The sequence below is a fragment of the Hemiscyllium ocellatum genome, chromosome 15 (assembly GCF_020745735.1).
Source record: "Hemiscyllium ocellatum isolate sHemOce1 chromosome 15, sHemOce1.pat.X.cur, whole genome shotgun sequence".
Classification (NCBI taxonomy): domain Eukaryota; kingdom Metazoa; phylum Chordata; class Chondrichthyes; order Orectolobiformes; family Hemiscylliidae; genus Hemiscyllium; species Hemiscyllium ocellatum.
The window spans coordinates 14,729,861-14,752,061 of record NC_083415.1 but is presented as its reverse complement, the minus strand read 5'-3'; the positions used below and the strand labels follow the sequence as shown (position 1 = coordinate 14,752,061).

Here is a 22,201-nt window from a genome sequence, read left to right as displayed (position 1 = left end):
GAAATTGAATGGTGGGTAAGCTCATTTTCTGTGAAATTTTGTTTTCAAGTTTCTTTCCGAATGTGCTGTAGTGTGGTTGCTGGTCACACTGGGACTTAGTTTCTGTTTCCCAGCACTGCAGGAGCAGAACTGAATTGTAACAGAATTGCAATGCAGATGAGCAAAATCAAGATGGCTTCTTGAAGCATACTGGCACGCTCCATCAGTGATCTGTGAGGTTACCTGTGCCTGAAGTGATTCCCTTAGTTATATCAGAATAATTGTCTGCTGAGGCCTGGCAGCCAACTTGAAATCTGAAGAAACATTTGACGGCCTAAAATTAACTTGACAGCCATTATCCACACTTACCTTTAATCAATGTAGAACCTCTGAAATAATAAAATTGGCCCATTATAACAGGAAAATATTCAATCTCTCAAGCCTCTTCCATCATTCAATAAGATCATTGCAGATCAAATACTTCAACACCTTTGACTGACATTATCCCACGGCCCGTCACACAATTGATTAATTTCTGAATTTCCAACCTCTAATCATCTTGGTTTCAAATCTCTTAATCCCCTTACCCAACTATTTATCGATCTCAATTTTGAAACTTTTAATTACCTCAGCAGCCTTCTTAGAAATTAATTCCAGTTCTTCATTACCCATTGAGCAAGTGTTTTCTGACATCTTTCCCTGAACAAATTTTAAGGTTATTTCACCTTGTTATCCCACCAGACCAATAAGTTCTTTTTCTCTGCCATACTGTATCTTTTAATCATCTCAGTTCAAACACTTTTTCAAACTATATTGAGTTGAATAAGAATATAATCAATGCAACATGGTTCCATTTCATTTTTTTTCCTGTGTTTTCACCTTCCAACATAGAGTTATTGGTTGTTCTCTAGTGCCTTGATTGTTCTTTGTGTTGAGTTAACAGATTGTTCAACACTGGAGCATCACAGATGAACCTGATTATTTGTATATCCCAGTGCATCAGCAAAGTTCACTAGCCAACAATTAGAAATTGACTCAATTGCTGATTCGTTTCCTCCAAGCTTGAGGACATTAATCTTAATCGCAGCTCACCCAGTGAAAGCTGAGCAAAGAGAAATGAATCTCGTACAAAACAGTCATTTTATCTAGCACTTAGCAGGTCTGTTTTCTTCAGTATTTCATGATGCAGTGCACCGACCCCTGAGCCATCAGTAAAATGCTCTTTTGAATTAATTCTCACAATATTCCATTTGTACTTTAAAGTTTAAGTTTGGGAAAAAGAAGCTCCACAGTAAAGTTGTGCTGTTTTTTTCAAGTTTCTCACATTGTTCCTCTTCTCCTTACCTATCACGGAATTTACTTCTTTGCATTTTTCTGGCTAAAGAAGTGAAGAAAATAGGATCAAAAACTAAGCTTCCAGGTTCTGGAGCAGCATGTTGGCTATCTGCTGTAGAATCCCTACAGTGTGGAAACAGGCCATTCAGTTATCAGGTCTACACTGACCCTCCAAAGAGCATCTCACCCAGACCCACCCATCCCTGTAACCCTGCATTTCCTATGGCTAAACCGCCTGGCCTGCAGATCTCTGGACACCATGGACAATTTAACACAGCCTATCTGTCTAACCTGCTCATTTTTGGACTGTGGGAGGAATCTGGAGCACCAACATGGGGAAAATGTGTAAACTCAACACAGACAGTCGCTCAGGAATCAAACCCAGGACCCTGGCACTGTGAGGCAGCAGTACTAACCGCTAGGTCACCATGTCACCCAATAATTCAAGGATGCGGAGGACAGGTCTCTGCATTCCCAGGGGAGCATGTGGTCACTATTACAAGATGAAACAAACATATTTTGAAATCAATAGAACAGCTGGCAATACCGAGAGACCTTCCAAAATTGACATTCCATTAGAATCAATCGTTTAAACATACAGCAATATTTGGAAGATGATCTGGTAATTTGCAACCTCAGTGGGACATTTCCACTTCTATTATTTGCCCCATTTTTATACCACAGCGAAAAACAATTAGACTCAGAGTGTGAGTCAGCATCTAACAGGTACATAGCTTGCCAATGCAGGAGTGTAAGCCTAAAAGCACAGCAATGGAGAATATCAGCAGGTTTAAACAAATGACATTCATTAGACACCTGTACTTATTGGCTGCCAGTCCATTGATATTGTTAATAAAAATTTCATTCTCACATACAAATCCCATCATATTCTCAGGCTTCTTATTCTTTATCCTTCTCCCCCCCCTCCCCCCCAATGATATGGTGTTTCTCAAGCTCTCGGGTCTCTTACGCAGGCCCACCATTGGCAATTATACTCACTGTAGGTGCTGGGCTTAGAAATTCCCCCCTTATTTCTCATTATCTCTGTTGCCTATTCTTGTAATTTAAGATTCTCTTCAGACATTACCTTTTTGACCAATCTGCAAATCAGCCCTTCAAATATATTTTCCCTCGAACCTGCATGCAAATTACTTCAACCATATCTGGGATGGGTTTCTTTATGTTAAAAACACAATTAATGTACTTTGTTCCTGCTGTGATTCTCTCCAAACTAAGGTTATTCTGAATAGTTTTCAAACACCTAATAACCTTGAAACACCTTGCAATGGCATAAGTCCCAGCAGTTCAACCCAAAATCTGGCAGGTGGTGTCAGGAAGCAAAATGTGAAGGTGAGCTATTTAAATGTGGGGATGAGCAGTACTGAGACGCAGTCACTTACACAGCAGGTACCCATCAATGATAGTGATATTGTAAAAGATCTTAGAAGGGATCAAAGGTAGTACCGTTTATGTAGGGTATACTGACAAAGAATGAACTTCCTAAATCTTAAAGGTATTAGTTACATTAAAAGGTGTACCTATCAAGGCAGATGGTGACAGAGAGATCACTGATGCAGAATCCATGTACTTCACATCAGTAAATTCCAACCAGGATTGTTTGCTCTAATTGGAAGGATAACAGCTAACCACGCGGAAAGTTAAATATTTAATTGTATTGACAGCACTTCCATGAGTACTTCAACAGAAAGATCACTAAATCTGGGAGATGGTGGAGCATGGTAACATCACTGGATGAGTAATCCAGCCAGACATCCAAGTTCTGCAATAGCAAATTTGATTCAATAAAAAATTAAAAAGATAGTCTTATGGTGTAAATAGCCTTATTGTTCATTAGTGATCAACCTTACCTGGTCTGGCCTACATGTGATTCCAGGCCCATGGCAATGTGGTTGACTCTTAGTGGCCCTCTGAAATGGCTCAGTTCAAGGGTATTGAGGGATAGGCAATAAGTGAGCACATTCCACGAATAAATAAAGCAAATCTCAGAAAGCCCCTCAGACATGGATGCCAGCTCTACTATGAGTTTTTGATATTCCATCTGTCAACTTCCCCCACAAACTGGCAGTCTCAATTAAAGCTATTGCTTCCTGTTTAAAAATCGCTGCCTCTTTTTTGCCCCTCTCCCCATCCTCCAGCCCCAGCTGAGTGTCATTTGGCTACTTTGTTTCAAGCTTTACTTTGTTTCTACTTCACATGTCAACATAATACTGGGTCAGGACTCCGAAATGCATTTGACTTTGGGGACCCCAAATACAGTATCCAAATTCCTGCCATGCTTTCAAATGCCAATTTGGAATTTTACTTCATTTTAAAGTTGAATTAACTGATATCAGTAGAAGTGGCTGTTGTTGCAATGGAAATACAATTGGTTTTTAGATGAGGAAACCTGTTATCATTGCCTCATGTGAGTTATACATTCTAGGTCCCACACCAATGCGGCCATCTCTTAATAGCCTTTGAAATGTCAGGCACTCAATTGTTTCAAATAAACAATAAGACTGCAATGATATGTAATCACCAACTTCTCAGGAAAAATCGTCGTGAACAATACATTCCAAATTTACTAATGATGCTAATGTACCCAACAATTAATGATAAGGTTCTTTCAGAAATTTCAAGTGAGGCCCAGAATTGCCTTAACTGAGTTCCAGGCCATGTGTTGCTCATTCTCACCTGAGCTACAGCGGATATGTGCCCAAACGCCCGTAAAAATTCAGGCCACAATTTCTTGAGAAAAAGCGCATTTGCAGTTTTCTTAAAAACACTTTTTCTTTGATGGGAGTGTGGAACTTGAATATTTAATGTAAAAAATAATCAAACCACATTTAATAAATCACAATGAATAGTACACGAACTTATCATTTTCAAAACTATTTCATATCATTTTAGATTTTCAAAACCAGATCTGCTGGAGTTATAGTGAGAAGAGATTTATGACTGGAAGGTGAAGGGTAAAGATAAACTTTAATGTGTTAACAGTATTTACATCAAAGAACAGCATCAATACACACTGTGGTATTTAAACAAAGGGAACCAAGTTTAATTCATCTGTACTTTGTCATCCAAGAATTTAACAATTACCGTCAGGCTTCCAACTCATAATCCCTACATAGTGACTCCTATCAGTACAGACATGTTAGCATGGCCACAGAATTCATGATCGTCTGACAGAAAATGGGAGCAACAAGTGAAGGAACTCAATTGGCTTTTGCTGAATATGCCTTAACAGCTTTGAGTTGTGATGCCTTGAAGCACCCCGATTATTAGTCATTTCAATATAGAGCCCAGAAACGTTTTAAGGTGTATTCACCGAAATTTAAATTACTGAAAGAGATGACTATTATCAACTTGTGATTTGCAATTCAGTTAGATCCTTGAGATCATGATGTTTTTGTGACCGTTTGCATTTTCATATTCACTTACCCATTCATAAAAGAGGAATTTGGTGACTGTTACATTCATTATATTCTTTCAGACAATATTCCGGAATTCCATTTTTAACACCTTTGTGGATTTGTCAAAACCAGCAGTGGACATAGACAACACACAAGTCCCTTCTCAAGGAAGGTATAGAGGGACAATCAATGCATCCTTGACAGTGTTACCCACACTTTACACTTATCAATAGTATCAACTGGCCAATGGAAGCCAAACAGTTTTTTTGCTAATTTATTTGTGAACCCATCAATGTTATGCAGGCAGTTATAGGTAGAGTTGGACTGATAATGGTTGATTCTAGGATGGACAGCTTGGCTAATATGTGAAGATACAATTGAAATGCAAAATTATTTTTCTTTAAATGAATTTTGTGCTGATCAAAATGATTAAATTTTTCCAAGAAAATGAAAAAAAATAGCTCTACTAGAGTAGTAGGGGGAATGCATGACACTGGATAAGAATAAGCAGTGAAACAGATTCCATTAAATTGTGCTGTACCTGAGCTGGAAATGCTGGAATTGAATCCCTGAGACATATTCCAGTCTGTGGCACGAACATCTTTCAGCTTAATCAGTAACGGATTTAATAGATGAGAAAGCGAAAAATTGGTTGAACTCTCGGCCACATTCTCTGCATTAAGCATTCAAGTCACAACATTATTTAGTGAAACAGTTCGCATGAATAGAAAGAAAGATAATAGGGCCAATAACGGTAAGATGAATCCCGGATTTTGACATGTTCATGGCTGTGTTTTAGTAATGTACTCATTATCTGTCAGAATGTATTCTGTCAGCAAGAGAAATATATATGCAGTTCTAAATTTGTTTTCAGAAAACAGATGTTTGATGAAGGAGGACATTTAACTAAGATAGATAAAAGATTCAGTACAAATAAGCTCTGTAATGTAGGTCTAAATAAGGTGAGAAGGAATGGTAAATCAGACTTGCCAACTTAGTGATATTTCTTTGTGCTTATTAAAAACCTTACTGGGTTGAAAGAGCAATTAAATTGCTGTGATTTAGGATGAATATGACTTGTACAACAAAAGGCTACATGTGTTTGGTCAACATTAATCCAAATTGCAGTTCTCAGTAACAAATAGAATCAAAACTATGCTACTAATGTTCAGGGATTGCCCTTCTGCAGAGCAGCCTCCAGCTGCAGCTAAAGCAAGGCAAGATAAGGTTCCAAACCTGCCCGGAGCACTGGTTTCCCCAGTCTGCTGCTAAGAAGCCATCTCCAGGAGCACTTCAGTTCAACAATGCCACCAGGCTCTGACAATAGCATTATGTGACTATCAGTGGCTCAACTGAGTACTTGCCACTTGAGTGGCTCAATCAGCATTTGTGGGCAGAAAAAGGTGCAAACCTTTCTTCAAAACAAACTATTAGTTGAAGAGAGGACCTATCATACAATCCAGGAAATTGAGTCCTTACTGCTAAGCCAAAATCAGAATTGGATGAGAAATGGGCAACATTACAGATGCAACATTTTCAAATATGTATCCAAAAAAGGCACTTTTCACACTCCTTAAGAATCCAAAGTCCACAGTCACATATGCAACAGACTTAAAGCTGTTAGATAACAATAAATTATCACATTTAAAATGTTGTGATTGCAACTTTCCTGAATTCCCCTGTACCTTTCATTTCTTGGGTTATCGGTATTTCTGCCAAGTTACTTGTGCCTCCTGTATTATGAAGATCAATGCAAAATACCTGTTCAATTAATCTGCCATCACATTATTTCTATTCTCATTATTCCCTATTATTAATTCTCCATGCTCCTTTTCTACAGAACAGATGCATATTGTATTAACATTATTAAAACATTTACTGAAACTCTTACAATTTGTTTATATGTTTCTAGCTAGCTTTCTCACATTCTATTTTTCCTCCTTGTTAATCTTTTAGTCTTTCTTTGCTGCTCTTTATGATCTGTATAATCATTTAACCTACTATCTGTTTTTGTTTAAAGATCTGCTTTTTTTGTAAATTTAGTATTGTTTTTAACATTTTTAGTTAATCATCCATGTTCAATCTGCTGCTTGGAATATATTTATTCTGTGCTTCTTGAAATACCTGCCACTGCAGTTCCATTTACCTGTCCCTTAGCTGGCCTTGTCTGTTTACTGTAGTTAATTCACTGTTGAGTTTGTCAGTTCATGAGTCACTTCATGGTAGCACTCTACTTCCATGCTTCATAATATTCTTATTTTATTTAAAAGCATTAACCTTAGACCAACTCCCTTGAACTGCAAGTAAAATTCATTCATATGATGATCACTGCTACTTAGGGTGCCTTCACTGAAAGATCATTAATTAATCTTTTCTCATTGAACAATACAAAATTTAGTACAGTTCTCTGGGTGGCTCTTGAATGTTCCATTCTAAGAAACTATCCCGAAAACATCCTATATTTTATTATTTTTTTCATCACTACCCAAACCGTTTCAACATCTTTGTTTCCTGAACTTGGGTATCCCTCTCTGTTGTGCAAATATCATTGTCAGTTAACAGAGTTACCAATCCCCTTTTTCAAACTTCTTGTTCTTCATAAATTTCCTGTAAGTTTCAATATTCAGGCCCAAATCCACGTCATTCTGCAGCTATGTTTCTGTATTGGCTATCAGATTCTATTTATTTATTTTCATCAACACTTTCAAGTCATCTTCCTTGTTTCAAATGCTGCATACATTCATATATAGAACCTTTAGTCTTATCCCTGTTTTTGTAGCCTGTTTTGTAACCATTTATAATGGCTAAGCCACCTAACCTACATATTCCTGGTCACTATAACATGGCCAATCCACCTAAATTGCGTATCTTTGGACTGTGAGAGGAAACCAGAGCACCTCGAGGAAACCCATGCAGATATGGGGAGAACATATAACTTCCGTACAGGCAGTCGCCTGAGGGTGGAATCGAAACTGGGTCCCTTGCACTGTGAGGCAACAGTACTAATCACTGAGCCAACATGCAGCTCCAAACATCTAGCCTTATCTGTTGGTTGACTCTTAGATTTGTACTCCTTTTATTAATTTACCACATTTTTAAAAATTAAATCCCATGTCTCCACTATTTTTTTAAAATCCTCTCTACTTACATACTTGTACTGTGGACCCTGTGTGGATCAGGTGGAGACACTCCCTTTGGCACAGATTCCATTTTCCTCAGTACTGGCATCAGTGGCCCATGAAGTGGAACCCACTTGTCCTATACCAATCTCTAAGCCATGCGCAATTTCTCTTAGTTTGTATTCTGTGTGCCAATTTGCATGTGGCTCAGGTAATAATCCAGAAATATTTACCTACTGCTTCTTCATTTGGTGCCTAGCTTCTCATACTGACTATTCTTTATCATTTCTATGTCATTCATACTACAGAGACTATCAATTGGTTTGAAATTCTAATATTGTCAGACTGGACCTGCAAATGTCACAAATTAATTCATAATATTAGATTTTTGGACATTAACTTTATAATATTCACATTGTTAGAGTAGTATTAATACTCAATATATGCAAACATGGCATTCAGCTTCTAAGAATTTTGCCATGTCCTTATTGATCAGTACTGCAGTGTTAACTATTGCAGAAAGACAAAATTGGTATTGTCCTCGCATTGCATGAAATTCACTGTTTTGTTTTCTGTCATTGCTGCTTTATAGGAGGAAATGGACACCAGTCCAATGGTATCGTCCCTTCTCAGTGGACTAGCCAATTACACCAATCTTCCCCAGGGTGTCAAAGAACACGAAGAGGCTGAAAACAATGAAGGAACCAGAAAAAAGCAAGTCAAGGTAAAAAGAAAAGGGACAAAGAGTTACAGTGTGGTCATATTTCCATTTTTTACATTGCTTTTATATTTTGTGGAAACATTACCCACTGGAGTCAGATAACAATTGTGTTGCTCTGTAAACCATTATGAGGCTAAGTGATTTGAATATCAAAGGCAATATGGTTCAGTGTGGTGAAAAAATGATTTCAAGGAGTATTATCAAATTCGCTTCAATTTTTGGCACTTTATATTTAAACCAATCCCAAATATGTTTATAATGTGTGGAGGTTCTTGTCTCTTCTTTCAAAATGCCTTGAACTCCAGAACAATTAACCCAACATTAGGCTAAAACATTGTGTAATTTTAAACACAACTTATTCTAACTTGAATTGAGTTTCTGCAATCCTTTGGTTTCATTTATGAAAACATTGATCTGGAAGTTAGCCAGACTTACCAGAATAACCACATCCCTTTCCCTCATAATGTACAAGATCAAAATGTTTTGTTTCAAAATGATTGTGCCCTTTCTTTACTTCTTTGAGTGTATATCCTAGCTATAACTCAGCAGAAGGCTTTGGAAATTTTTAAAATAAAATAGGTTATTACTTTCACACATTTATCCATAATTAACACAGAATCACACACTCTTTGGTCTTGCTCACACACACACATGCAAAGATTGGATACAGATAAATGTCATGCAGTTTCACATATTCCAGTTATCTCAATCTTTGATTTCTGATCTCTGGCCTCCCATGGGATTGGCCTGAGTTCTTTTAAATGGATTGATGACTTAAAAATGAAGTGAGCGGCTTTTAAAGTGAAGGGTTCATGAAGCATTGTGAAGTTTATTGTAGTCAAATAGCCAAGAGTTGAGTTCTCAGGTGAAATTTAAACTGGAACATTTTGCATACTTTGTCTGCTTGTTTCTGAGGTTTGAACTGATATTTTATGTGGAACTGCTTGCAAACAACTTCTAGCTGATATTTTAAACAAAAGAAAACATGATTGTCTCCATACAAGTTTCTTTTTTTACCTGATCAAGTCTTTTTTTCCAAATAGGACATTCATGTTGACCCTCACATTCTAACATTCTTTGTTGTGAGTTAACACATCTGAGGTTTTGACATAGTCATTGTCTTTGTTTTATAATAGCCCATTCAATCTGATAATACCCCTTTCATATGATTTAGAGAAAGGCATTGAATCCCATCATTGAGAATATGTTCTTTGTTTCTTCTTTAAATTGCCGGGGGTGGCGGGGTTTGATTCTAATCCACAAAAGAAGTCAACAGACCTTGGATGGCCATCTTTTCCAGCCTTCTAGTTTTTTCAGCACACTATTAATTTGAAGCTCAGAATATAATATAGTGGTGTTGTGCCTGACACAAGACCAACTAATCACTATTCCACATTTCTACCAACTGTCCAATTTGTGGATATTCAAGAAGACTTGTCAGATCACTACTTTGATGGAGAGTGTGTGAAAAAAAATACTAATCGGCACATTTTAAAAGCTTTAGAAATGTCTTCATTGTTTTTTAAATAACTGAATACTGAACATTAATATAACTTGCAACAGTCTGTTTTTTTAAAGATAATTCCAGTTATTCAAATCAGATTGTTTACAAGTGATGGATCGCGCATTGTGATTTAAAATGCTTATTTCATTTGTTAGAAACATCTTTTAACTTGTATGAACTGTGCCTGTGCCAAGTTTCTACTTGTGAATGATTATAAGGTCACAGAAGTGTATAACACATTGAGTCTACATTAGTCAAAAACAAGCACCTAACTATTTAAATTTTATTTTCCAGCACTTGGCCCACAGCCATTGTTTGCGCTGCATCTATAAATGTATCAACAAATGCAATTTTTAGACATTTACTTTCATTATAATGTCTATAGGGGTGGTAGAGGCAAAAACACTTGTAACTTTTAAAAAGTATTTAGATGTGTATTTGCAACGCCAAAACATGCAGGCTATGGGGTAAGTGCTGGGAAATGGGATTAGAAGGTAGCTGTTTTTGACTGGATTGATTTGATGGGCCAAAGTACATTTTCCTGTGCTGTAGATCTTTGTGACTATGTAGCTGCTCATGGGACATTCTGTTTAGTCAATGGCATAGAAATGAGTTTCATGGGAGCAAAAGGTACATCAGAAAACTAGCACAATTTTAGACTCTGTTAACCACTGATCGCTGGTCACATCTAATTTTATTACTTCAATTCCTGCGTGGAATTAATGTATGTTTGCAGTGCAGGCCTTGTACTGGTTAAAATAAACTAAACAACAAACTTTGATAAGATGAATTGTGGTAATACTGGCAAAATGCTATTCATAGTGTGCAGTAAAGGAAATAAAATTGACACAGTTCTGTAGAGGGATGCTGTCTCATCAGAGACAGATGTTTGGTGATCACTTTAACCTAAGAGTTACCATGTCACAAGTGAGGTACAGAGGTTGAGAAGGCAGAACCTTCATGGTGGCCTCAGCTAGTATGGAACTGAATTTAGTCCATTGATATCCATTTGCATCACAGACCAGCCTTCCACCCAACTGAGCATACCGACCCTCAGCATGTAGAAATAGCAAGTAAAAAAGACATTACATAATGAAATCAAATGGGTCTGAATATCAAATACAGATTAAAATGAGATTTGGATGTGATGTCAATTGAGTGTATTTATTCGTCTAAAATGGGAGTGTTGTAGTTGCAATAGAGCAAAATCAATTAGAACATTGTTTGTACCAAAGATGTTGATGAAAAATGTGGTCTCTGTAATATTATTATTTCTTGCTGCATTTGCTATTGTTTTAAGTGAAAGGGGTGTTTGGTGACATAATGGTAATGTTACTGGACTAGCAGTCTCAGACCCCAGGCTAATGTTTTGAGGAAGTGGGTTGGAATTCCATCAAAACAGATGGAGGAATTTGAATCCGATAAAAACAACCCAATGATGACCATATAGTCATTGTCAATGGTTGTAAAACCCCAATTCATTCAGTCATGTTCTTCAGGTAAGGAAACCTGCCATTCTTACCTGGTCCGGCCTACATATGACAAAATGTTGGATTAGCAAGCAATGTATATCTTTCATGAATGAATAAAAATAATGTCAGACTTGATGCTGAACTTGTTTTATCCATTCATAGGAAGTCGGCATTACTGGCTGGTCAGTATTTATCACCCATCCCTAGTCACCTTTGTGAAGGTGGAGGTGAACTATCTTCTTGAACAGCTGTAAGTAAACCCACAATGTCGTTATTACAGGAATGGCAGATTTTGATCCAGTGACAGTGAGGGAACGATAATATATTTTGAAGTCAGGATGGTGAATGGCTTGGAGGGAAACTTGCAGATGGTGGGGTTCCAATGTTTCTGCTGCCCTTGTCCCTCTAGAGGGGAGTGGTCATGGGTTTGTTAGTGTTATGTACAGATCTTTGGCAAACTTCTGCAGTACATCTTATAGATAGTACACACTGTGCTTAGTAAGCATCAGTATACATGGCAACAACAAATATAAGGGATTACCACAATCTGTAAGTCACCTCTAAGCCACTTGCCATCTAGACTTCAAAATATACCACTGATCCTTCAGTATTGCTGGATGAAAAGCCTGTAACTCCCTCCCTAATGGACTGCAGCAGTTCAAGAGGGCAACTCACAACCAGCTCCTTAAGGGCAACTAGGGATGGGCATGAAATACTGGCCGAGCCAGAGACACTTACCTCCCACGAGTAAATCAAATGTTTTGAAGGACAGAATAGCTATGTGTTTACCAATATTCTAATGTTCCTGTGACTTTTAATTAATGTTTTTAGAGTCACTAAGCCGGAAAGAGTTTTTGTAATTTGCACTCTTTTATTAGTCATAATGCCTTTTTTGTTTTAGGTATTTAGATAAGCTGTGCTTATGGACAACTGTTGGGTTATGCAGTCTGTGAGTGTGAAAGGTGAGACAGGTGCACCTGGCTAATATAACTTGCCATCTGCCTTTGTGTTGGACATTATTCTTCTGTTATTTTCAGTCTCTAAATGATCACATTAACAGGTGTTGAGAGCAGGAATGTTCTCTTCTCGCAATTCTTGAAATGTTCAACGATGCCTCATTTCCTGAATAGTAATTCTGTCTAGGGTAACAGCCTGGAGTGAGTTTATTACAGAATGGAATAAGAAGAGTTTGAGGACTCGATCTGGCTCCTTGATTTCAGCAAAGGGCACTCAGCTCTGATTAAAAAACAGTGTTTCCATTCACAGAATGATGTGAACAGGCGTTGATTCCCATCGAACTGGTGCAACCTGAACACAAATGATGCAGGTGAAACACAGCAGCAACTTTTGCTCTGGAATCAAATACACTGATTGAGATAACTACTTGGTGTTCATGGCGGTCCTGTCTACTTGTGATTACTTTCCATTATAGCTCATATCTGTGTTTCTCCTTACATTGACAGATCCATCTATTATCCCATCAATTTACAGTGAATAACTCCTCGTTTATGCACTGTGTAACTCTGTAGTGCTATAGTGTTAATGATAAAATCAGCATTCACATCTTCTAGTGGAGTTTGCCAGGCTTTCTGGTCCCCAGTGATAAATAAGCCATGCCAGCCAGCTGCTTTTTTTTCAGCTGCATTCTACTCTCACCGGTGGTTTAAAAAGAGAACCTTGAAAAATAATTGTGCAAGGAATAAAATATTTTGGGCAATGCACCAGTTAGACATCATAATGCCAAAGTATTATTTATTGCACAGGGCAGGAATTTGAGAGACCTTAACATGATCAAATGGTTACAAATGTCTGCCACTTCTTCTTTGCTTCTCAACGAGCACTGATGCCAATTGTTCCTTAATACTGATGACCACGTAGGATTTGTTATTTATTTGCTTTCATTTGTGAGGATAATTTAACACATTAGAATTAAGGATTCCTACAACTGGTGGACATTGACACAATTTAGCTGCATTTGCAAAGAGTTCAACTTCCAAAATTATAATAAAAAGCAGCCTGTTTGCATGTTTTTAAAATAGCATCCACTATTAATAATGATATGGTAAAGGGGAAACCTTTATCTTCTTTCAATCTTATCTTAACAAATATGCAATGATGCCACAAATGACAAAAAGAACTTCCCCTTCTTTATTTATAAAATTGGTTCCTGGCATATGGCCATCACTGGTTGAGCCAATGTTTGTTTCCCATTCCTAATTGCCTGAAAGATAGCAGCCTCTTAAACTGTTAGTCTATGAGGGGTAAAGGATAGATTGTGGTGTTGGTTTAATAAATTTCACATGGAACATCAAATGATGAAATTGGGAAATAACTTGGCAAATGGTCATATAATTCCAGCTCCCATCTCCTCGCTTGGTGAACTGCTTATTAATGAAGAAAATCCATCCCTTTTCTATCTAGCTGTTTTTTTTCACCTGTATAATGGTATTACAATGCATCAACAAGCAACAAGAAATATCTTGGATAATGCAGTAATTAATACTTTAATTTTTTTTTGTGTTTTAAATTTCTGAATACTTGAAAGTGTATGATAAAATAGGGCAAAGTCAGCATGGTTTCATCAAGGCGGGGGGGGTCATGCCTGACAAATCTGCTAGAATTCTTTGAAGAAGTAACAAGCAAGTTAGGTCAAGGAGCGCCAATGGATGTTATCCACCTGGACTTCAAGAGGCTTTTGACAAGGTGCTGCACAGGAGGCTGAGTAAGATAAGGGCCCATGGTATTAGAAGCAAGGTGCTAGCATGGATAGAAGCCTGGCTGTCTGGCTGAAAGCAGAGAATCGGGACAAAAAGATCTTTCTCAGGATGGCAGCTGAGAGCCAAGTAGTGTTCCGCAAGGCTCAGTGTTGGAACCACAACTTTTCACTTTATACATTAACGATCTAGATGAAAGAACTGAGGGCATTCTGGCTACATTTGCAGGTGATGCAAAGATAGGTAGAGAGACAGTTGGTTTTCATAAGGCAGGGAGGCTGCAGAAGGATTTGGACAGGTTAAGTGAGTGGGTAAAGAAGTGTCTGATGGAGTACAATGTGGGAAAGTGTGAGGTCCTGCAATTTGGTAGGAAGAATAGAGACATGGACTATTTTCTAAATGGGGAGAAGTCTGAAGTACAAAGAGTCTTGGGAGTTCTAGTCCAGGGTTCCCTCAAGGTAAGCTTGCAGGTTGAGTCAGTAGTTAGGAAGGCAAACACAATGATGACATTTATTTTGCAAAGACTTGAATACAGAAGCAGGGGTGTACTTCTGAGGCTCTATAAGGCTCTGGTCAGACCACATTTGGAGTATCGTGCACAGTTTTGGGCCCCAATTCTCAGGAAGGATGTTCTGGCCCTGGAGTGTGCGCAGAGAAGGTTCACAAGAATGGTCCCAGGAAAGAAAAGTTTAACATATGAGGAATGTTTGAGGACTCTGGGATTATACTCAATGGAGTTTAGAAGGATGAAGGGGGACCTAATTGAAACATATGGAATACTTGGACAGAATGGATGTTTGGAAGATGTTTCCATTGGTAGGAGAGACTAGGACCTGAGGGCATAGCCTTAGAGTAAAGGGAAGACCTTTTAGAACAGAGGTAAGTAGAAACCTCTTCAACTAGAGAGTGGCGCATGTATGGAATTCCTTGCCACAGAAGGCTGTGGAGGCCAGGTCATTGAGTATTTTCAAGACTGAGATAGATAGGCTCTTAAGTATCAAGGGGTTCGCGGGTTATGGGGATAAAGTGGGAGAATGGGGTTGAGAAAACTATCAGCCATGATTGAATGGTGGAGTAGACTCAATGGGCTGAATGGCCTAATTTCTGCTCGTACGTTTTATGGCCTTATGGTCTATCTGATCCTTTAGATAAAATCTGCAAGGCTCAGGACATGGTAAAGCATTGCAAGTCCCCTCCCTATTGTCTGTCATTAACACTTGGCAGAAATACTACTAACATGAGAGTTGGTGTTTTTCTTTCCAAGTATTAATGTCACCTAATGGATAATGAAGTGTGTAACTGAGTGGCAACATTATCATCACATTTCCCCCAACCATCCAATTAATTTCTGTTTTCCAAGGTCAAATTTACTGATTTAAATGTTTGTAATGAAGTGGAGAGTTTTGCAATTCATATGTAAATATAATTACCATGGTAAATCTGAATAATTGGCCCCATTTTCTATTTTTCAAATGCTGGTCGAAACATATTCATGCTTAAGGATTCCCCACAGAGTTTGAAGTCCAATTAGTTCCAGTTCTGATGGTTTACCTATATTTAACAAATAGGATTAGTTTGTGTGAGATAGTGGATCCAAGTGAAAGGAGTGAGAGAGGATTTTAAGTGCAAACAGTGAGGGGATTTCTTTTTCCAGTTCCAATGTTAAAACTGTCGATCTGAGGCAAACTATTGCAAGGAACTCAGGAATGGAAGTGATTGGGAAGTTGCATTTTCTTTTGTTTCTTTTAAAATTCATTCAGGAAATCTGAACATCACATGCTAGGCCAGCATTTATTGCACATTCTTGATTTCCCTGGAAAAGATGGTGGTGAATTGTCATTTTGAACTGCTGCAGTTCTTGGAGTGTAGGGTCACCAAAGGTGTTGTTACTAAGTGAGTTCCAAGAATTTGCCCCAGCAACAGTGTAAACACTATTGATATAGTGATACCATTCCATGCTTGGCTTATGTGGGAACACGTTGATGGTGATGTTCCAATGTAACTCTAACCTGTCTTTTTGGGTGCTAAAGGTAGAGAGGGTTTGGAAAGTACAATGGTCACACTTTGAGGAGTTACTGCAACACATCCACTGCTGCCAGTGTGTGATGATGGTTCAGGGAGTGTTTGTTGAATGTAGCGGATATGGTGTCAATGAAGAGGGCTGCTTTGTCCTGGATGGTGAAAAGCTTCTTGAATGTTGTTGGAGAGCAGTTAGGTGTAGGGTTAGCAGGAATATTAAATTACACTCCTGACCTATACCTTGTAGATGATGGACAAAGATTAGGGAAGTAGGTCTTCAGGTTTTGGCCTGCTTTTCCAGCAGTAGCATTTATATGGTTGGTCCAGTTTAGATTCTGGTCAACGGGTAAGTTCAGGATGTTGGTTAGTGGGGGATTCAGTGTTAGTAATACAATTTGATTTTAAAAGACAATAATTAGGTTCTCTCTTGTTGGAGATAGTTACTGTTCAGCATTTGTGGGGTGCCAGTGTTACTCGCCACTTATCGGCAAAGGCTTCAATTTTGTCCAGGTCTTTCTCCATGTAGACACGGGCTAATTTTATATCTGAGAAGTCATAAATAGTGCTGAATATTGTGCAATTATCAGTTAATGTCGCACAGCTTTCATTTTGTGACTTAAGTAACTATTCGTACATATAAATCCAAAGTATGAGGCAGCAATCTAAGGACCGCAATTACCTTATCCCAGTTTCTCAACCTTCACAAAACCTATTTACATTGAAACATAGAAACTAGTGGCAGGATTATACCATCCAGCCCTTCAGGCCTGTTCTGTTATTCAATTTGATCATGACTAATTCTCTCTTTCAATGACATATTCCATCTTTCTCCCCATATCACTTGATGCTTTTACCATCTAAAATTTATCCCTTTCCTGAATATATTCAGTGGCTTGGCCTCCACAGCCTTCTGTAAAAGAGAATTGTGTAGGTTCACTACTGTTTTCATGAACAAAACTTCTCCTCATCTCAGTCTGACATGGTATTCTGAGACTATATCCCAGGGTTTTAGACTCCCCCATCATGGGGAAAACATCTATCCTGCATCTAGTCTGTCCAGCCCTACTAGAACCTTATGCTTTTCAACCAGATCCCCTTTCATCCTTCTAAACTCTGGTGAATACAGGCCCAGTTGAATGTAACTGGATTCTTGAACCTTTGCAAACACTATTGGGGGCTTTGAAGAAATTGTCTGTCAAAGGCTTGCAGCAGCCATTGCAAATGTGAAAGTGAAAAATGAAGTCAGTGGACAAGTGATGGAATAGCAAAGACCCTAACCATTTGAGATTTCAACACATAGCCAAGTTAATGCTCCTGTGTAGTACAGTTACTGAAAGGATAGCGCACTATCGGAGGTGATATCTTTCAAATGATATTGAATCCCAACCACACCTTCCCTCTCATGTGAACAAAATGTTCCACTGTACTAATTAGAGAAGCTATTATGGTGTCCTAATCAATACTAATGCTTCCAGCAACATGCTCCACTCAAAACAATCTCATAAATTATCCAGTCATTATCCTATTGCCATTTTCTGGGGCCTGATAGAAGTTTTCAATGTTATGAAGGTGTGGATAGAATGGATAGCCAGTGTAGAAAAATCAGTTCCTAGGGAATATAGGTTTAAGGTAAAAGGGGTAAGTTTAAAGGAGATGTGAGAGAGTGGTAAGTGCCTGGAATGTGCTGCCACTGGAGGTGGTGGAGGCTGATAAAATAACAATGTTTAAGGTACATCTAGGAATAGGCAAGGAATAGAGGGATATGAACAGCTTAGAGGCAAAAGGTGTTGAATTTAGAAAGACATTGTGTTGGTGCGGTCTAGGTGGGCCAAAGGGCCTGTTCCTGTATGTACTGTGCTTTATTCTCTTTGTTAGTCCACTTTGACAAGAAGAATAGAAAAGCAGCACACTGTTTAAATATAGAGACATTGCAGAGCTTGGAAGTACAGAGCAAACTGAACGTTCTGGTTCATGAATACCAAAATGTCAGTGTGCACGTTTTGCATGTGATTAAGATAACAAATAGAAAGTTTCTGTTTATTGTAAGGGGAATATAATACAAGCGTTTAGAAATTTTACCGCAACTGTACATGGCCTTGATGAGATAACATGGAGAACTCCGTACAATTTTGGTCTTGCTATTTGAAAAATGGTTATAATTGTTTGAGAATCATTTCAACGAAGACTCATTTGACTCACTTCCTAAGTTGAAGGGCTTATCATATGAAGCAAGGTTGAACAAATTGGGCCTTCATCCATTGGAATTTTTTTTAAAAATCAGAGGTGATCTTATTGGAAATATAAGCTCCTGAGGGGACTTAAAACAGTGGATTCTGAAATTGTGCTTTCCATTGTAGGAGAAATTAATCTAGGGGACACAGCTTTTGAAAAAGAGGTCTTTCTTTTAAGACTAAGATGAGTTTTTTTAAACTCTCTCAGCGGATTATTTGCTAAATTCTCTTCTGGAATATTGGTCATTGAATTTATTTAAGGTTGAGTTAGTTAGATATTTGATAGGCTTGGAAATAAACGGTTATAGGTGCAGAGAGGAGAGGGGAGTTGATGCTCTAACCAGATCTTATTCACTAGTGAAGCAAGCTCAAAGGACAAACGGTCTACTCCTGCTCCTATGTCCAATCTCCTATCTCACTGGTGCTCAGTTTGGGTTCTGCCAGGGCCACTTGGATCTTAAAATTATTCCAGTCATAGTTCAAACATAGACAAAAGAGCTGAACTCCAAGGGTGAGTTGAGAGTGACTGCCCTTGACATCCAAAAAGTATTTGATGAAGTGTGATATCCAGAAATCCTAGTATAACTAGTGTCAATTGGAATCAAGGGGAAATCTCTCCACTGGTTGGAATCATACCCAGCAGAAAGGAAGACATTTATCGCTGCTGGAGGTCAAAAATCTCAACTGCAGGACATCTTTGCAGGAGTGACTCAGAGTAGTGTCCTAGGCCCAACCATCTCAGCTGTTCATCAATGACCTTCCTTCCATCATAAGGTCAAACGTGGGGATGCTCTCTGATAATTATGCAATTTTCAGCACTATTTCCCACTTGTTACGCTCTGAATCAATCCATATCCATATGCAGCAGGACCTGGACAATATCTAGGCATGGGCAGAAAAATAGCAAATAACACAGAAATGCCAGCAATGACTAACTCCTACAAGCAGAAATGTAACCTTAACATTGAATGGGGTTATCAACATTAAGTCTCCTACTAACAACACCTGGAGATGACCATTGAACCAGAAACTGAACTAAACCAGTCATGTAATACACAAACTCGGAGAATGTTGGAGAAACTTAGCAAATCTGACAGCATCTCTGAGAAAGGAACAGAGTTAATATTTTGAGCCCTGGTCTGACTCTTCTTCAGACTCTGTTTCTCTCTCTACGGATGAAATGTACCATGCCTCAGGGCTGCCAGACCTATTGGATTTCTCCACCATTCTCCATGTTTGTTTCAGATTTCCAGCCACTGCAGTATTTTGCCTTCATTTGACCATAGAGTTCTGTGGCTACAAAAACAGGTCAGTGGTTAGGAACTCTGCAGCAAGTTACTTTCCTCCTGAATGCCCAAAGCCTGTCCAGCATTAACAAGGCACATGTCAGGAGTGTGATGGAATACTCTTTACCTGCCTGGATAAGTGCAACTCTGAACAACACATAAGATGCTTGACACCATTTAAGATAAAGCAGTCTGCTTGATTCACACCCCATTCACTACTTCTGCCAGTGGTGCATAGTGGCAGAAATATGTACCGTATAGAAGATGTACTGCAGCAATCACCCAAGCTGTTCTGTTCTTAACTTGTGACTTCTGCCATCTAGAAGGACAGGTATTGAAGTTGCATCAGGACAACACCATCTGCAACCTCCCCTCCAAGCCACATATGACTCGTTTTGGAACTATATTGCTATTCCTTCATTGTCGCTGGGTTAAAATCCTGAAATACATTTCCTATAAGTACTGTGGTTCATGAAAGCAGCTTATTCTGCAGGGCAATTAGGGATGGGCCATAAATGTGGTTCTGGCCAGTCATGGCCATTTACATGAATGATTACTGTCTCTAAAAAATATAATAATGTGATCCCTAATGAGGAAGTTAGCAACTGGCGCCCTTATAGTTGATGACATATAATCAACCTAATGTTGATGGAGCCTAAAAGATATTGCTAGCCAGAGTTCAGAGGCTAAAAGGCAGTCCTGCACCATTTTGTAGTTATATTTCTCATGTGCCTTTTTAAATAGTGCAGTTTGCCTCGTGCCAGCCTTCCTTACCTACCAATATTCAAATACTATCCTAAGTAAATGACATAATCCCTGTGATTAAGTTTAAACCATCCTAGAGTGGGACTCTGAAGAAAGCAATTAATGATACATAATTTCTTCTCTGAGTGTTAAGATCTTTGGAACCCCTTGCTACAGAGAGTTCTGAGTGCACAGTCCTTGTGTCTATTTAAGGCTGAGATAGATAGCTTCTTAATTGGTTGAAGAATCAAAGGCTTTGGGGAAAATGCATGAATGTGGACGTGAGGAGTGTCAGATCAGCTACGATCCTGTTGAATAGCAGAGTGGAATCGATGGACTGAATGGCCTACTCCAACTCCTATTTCTTATGATCTTACAAAAAGATGGAGCATAAGAATCCATGGTAAAATGCAAAACCAAAATCAAGCAAAAAGGCACCAAAAAGTGTATATGTAAACTTTGAATAAAGATTGGCAGAATTCATACAGGAAACATTTTTTTCAAAAATACATAAAGAATATTTAAAGAAGGAAGTAAGGTCATTGGGGGAAAGGAAAGTGTCTCACTGAAGAGTGATGAAGATAATGAATGAAATTGAATGGAAAACTGCAGAATAATTAGCTGAGGAACGAGAAGTAAAATTAAATGGAACCCAAGTGTAAAAGACACGCTGCTCTAATAGTCTGTATTCAGAAATGATCAGGGACGTCAGAGACAAATTAACATCTTTTGGGTATTAACGGGGTGAAAGTGCTCTCTGTTCAAGCTGGAGAACTATAAATCATTGAGCCTAAGACCGGTAATAGCTGTTACCAAAGGTTATGAAATAAAAAAAATCACTCACATCAAAGACAGGAATTAGTTACGGAACTGCCAGTGCAACACTAATGGGTCTAATTAATAGAATAATAGAGTGCATTCACAAGGCAAATGCAGTGGGTTTGTGTCTGAATTTCTGAAGGACACTTGGTAAAATGAAGATTCATAATATTAAAAGAGAAAGTTGAAGCACGTGTGGATCATTTAGTGTTGGATAGAAAAGCAGGATGTTCTCTTAGACGCTGATGAGGCAGGCAGAGTAATTTCACATTGAAGGGTGTGCTACTTCCCAGGGCTTCTTCCCATCTCTGGACCATTTCCCTGAAGGTTGAGGGATAAGGTAGAAGAATTATCTGCCTGCCAGGGACAGTTAGCTAATTCAGTGAATTAATGGCCTATAGACCGAGTGGGATTTTCTAGTGATCCTCCAGGTCCCCGAGAGTACCAGGGAGCAGTTTGCCTCCTGCCAGCCTTCCTTACCTCCCAATATTCAACTGCAATTGCAGACCTTTCTGCAAAAGGGGTCATTCTTAACACAATAACATACCTGAGATCTGGCCAACTAAAGACAAAGCCTTTGAAGAATAAAGAGAAAGTAGAAAGAAGCTCAAACGGGGAGTTAGGAGGACTATGAGGAGCTATGGCCAACAGGGTTAAGGACAATCCCAATGCATTTTATTCATATATTCGGAGTAAGAGGGTAGCTAGGGAAAGAATAAGCCCACTCAAAGATTAAGAAAGGAGGTTATGGAGCCAGAGGAAGTGAGTGAGATCCTTCAATGACAATGTAGACTTTACATCAGTATTCATCAATGAGAGGGAATTGAGAGATGTTGAGGTTA

The 22,201-nt window shown here is 38.5% G+C and overlaps 1 protein-coding gene across 1 annotated transcript in view; it reads left to right on the top strand.

Moving 5' to 3' along the window:
• LOC132822645 (solute carrier family 12 member 5-like) overlaps positions 1-22,201 on the top strand; it is a 340,455-nt gene that overhangs the window by 6,479 nt on the left and 311,775 nt on the right. Inside the window, exon 4 of the mRNA XM_060835891.1 lies at positions 8,442-8,573. Coding sequence (XP_060691874.1) covers positions 8,442-8,573 — 132 coding nt within the window. The remainder of the gene's footprint in view (positions 1-8,441; positions 8,574-22,201) is intronic.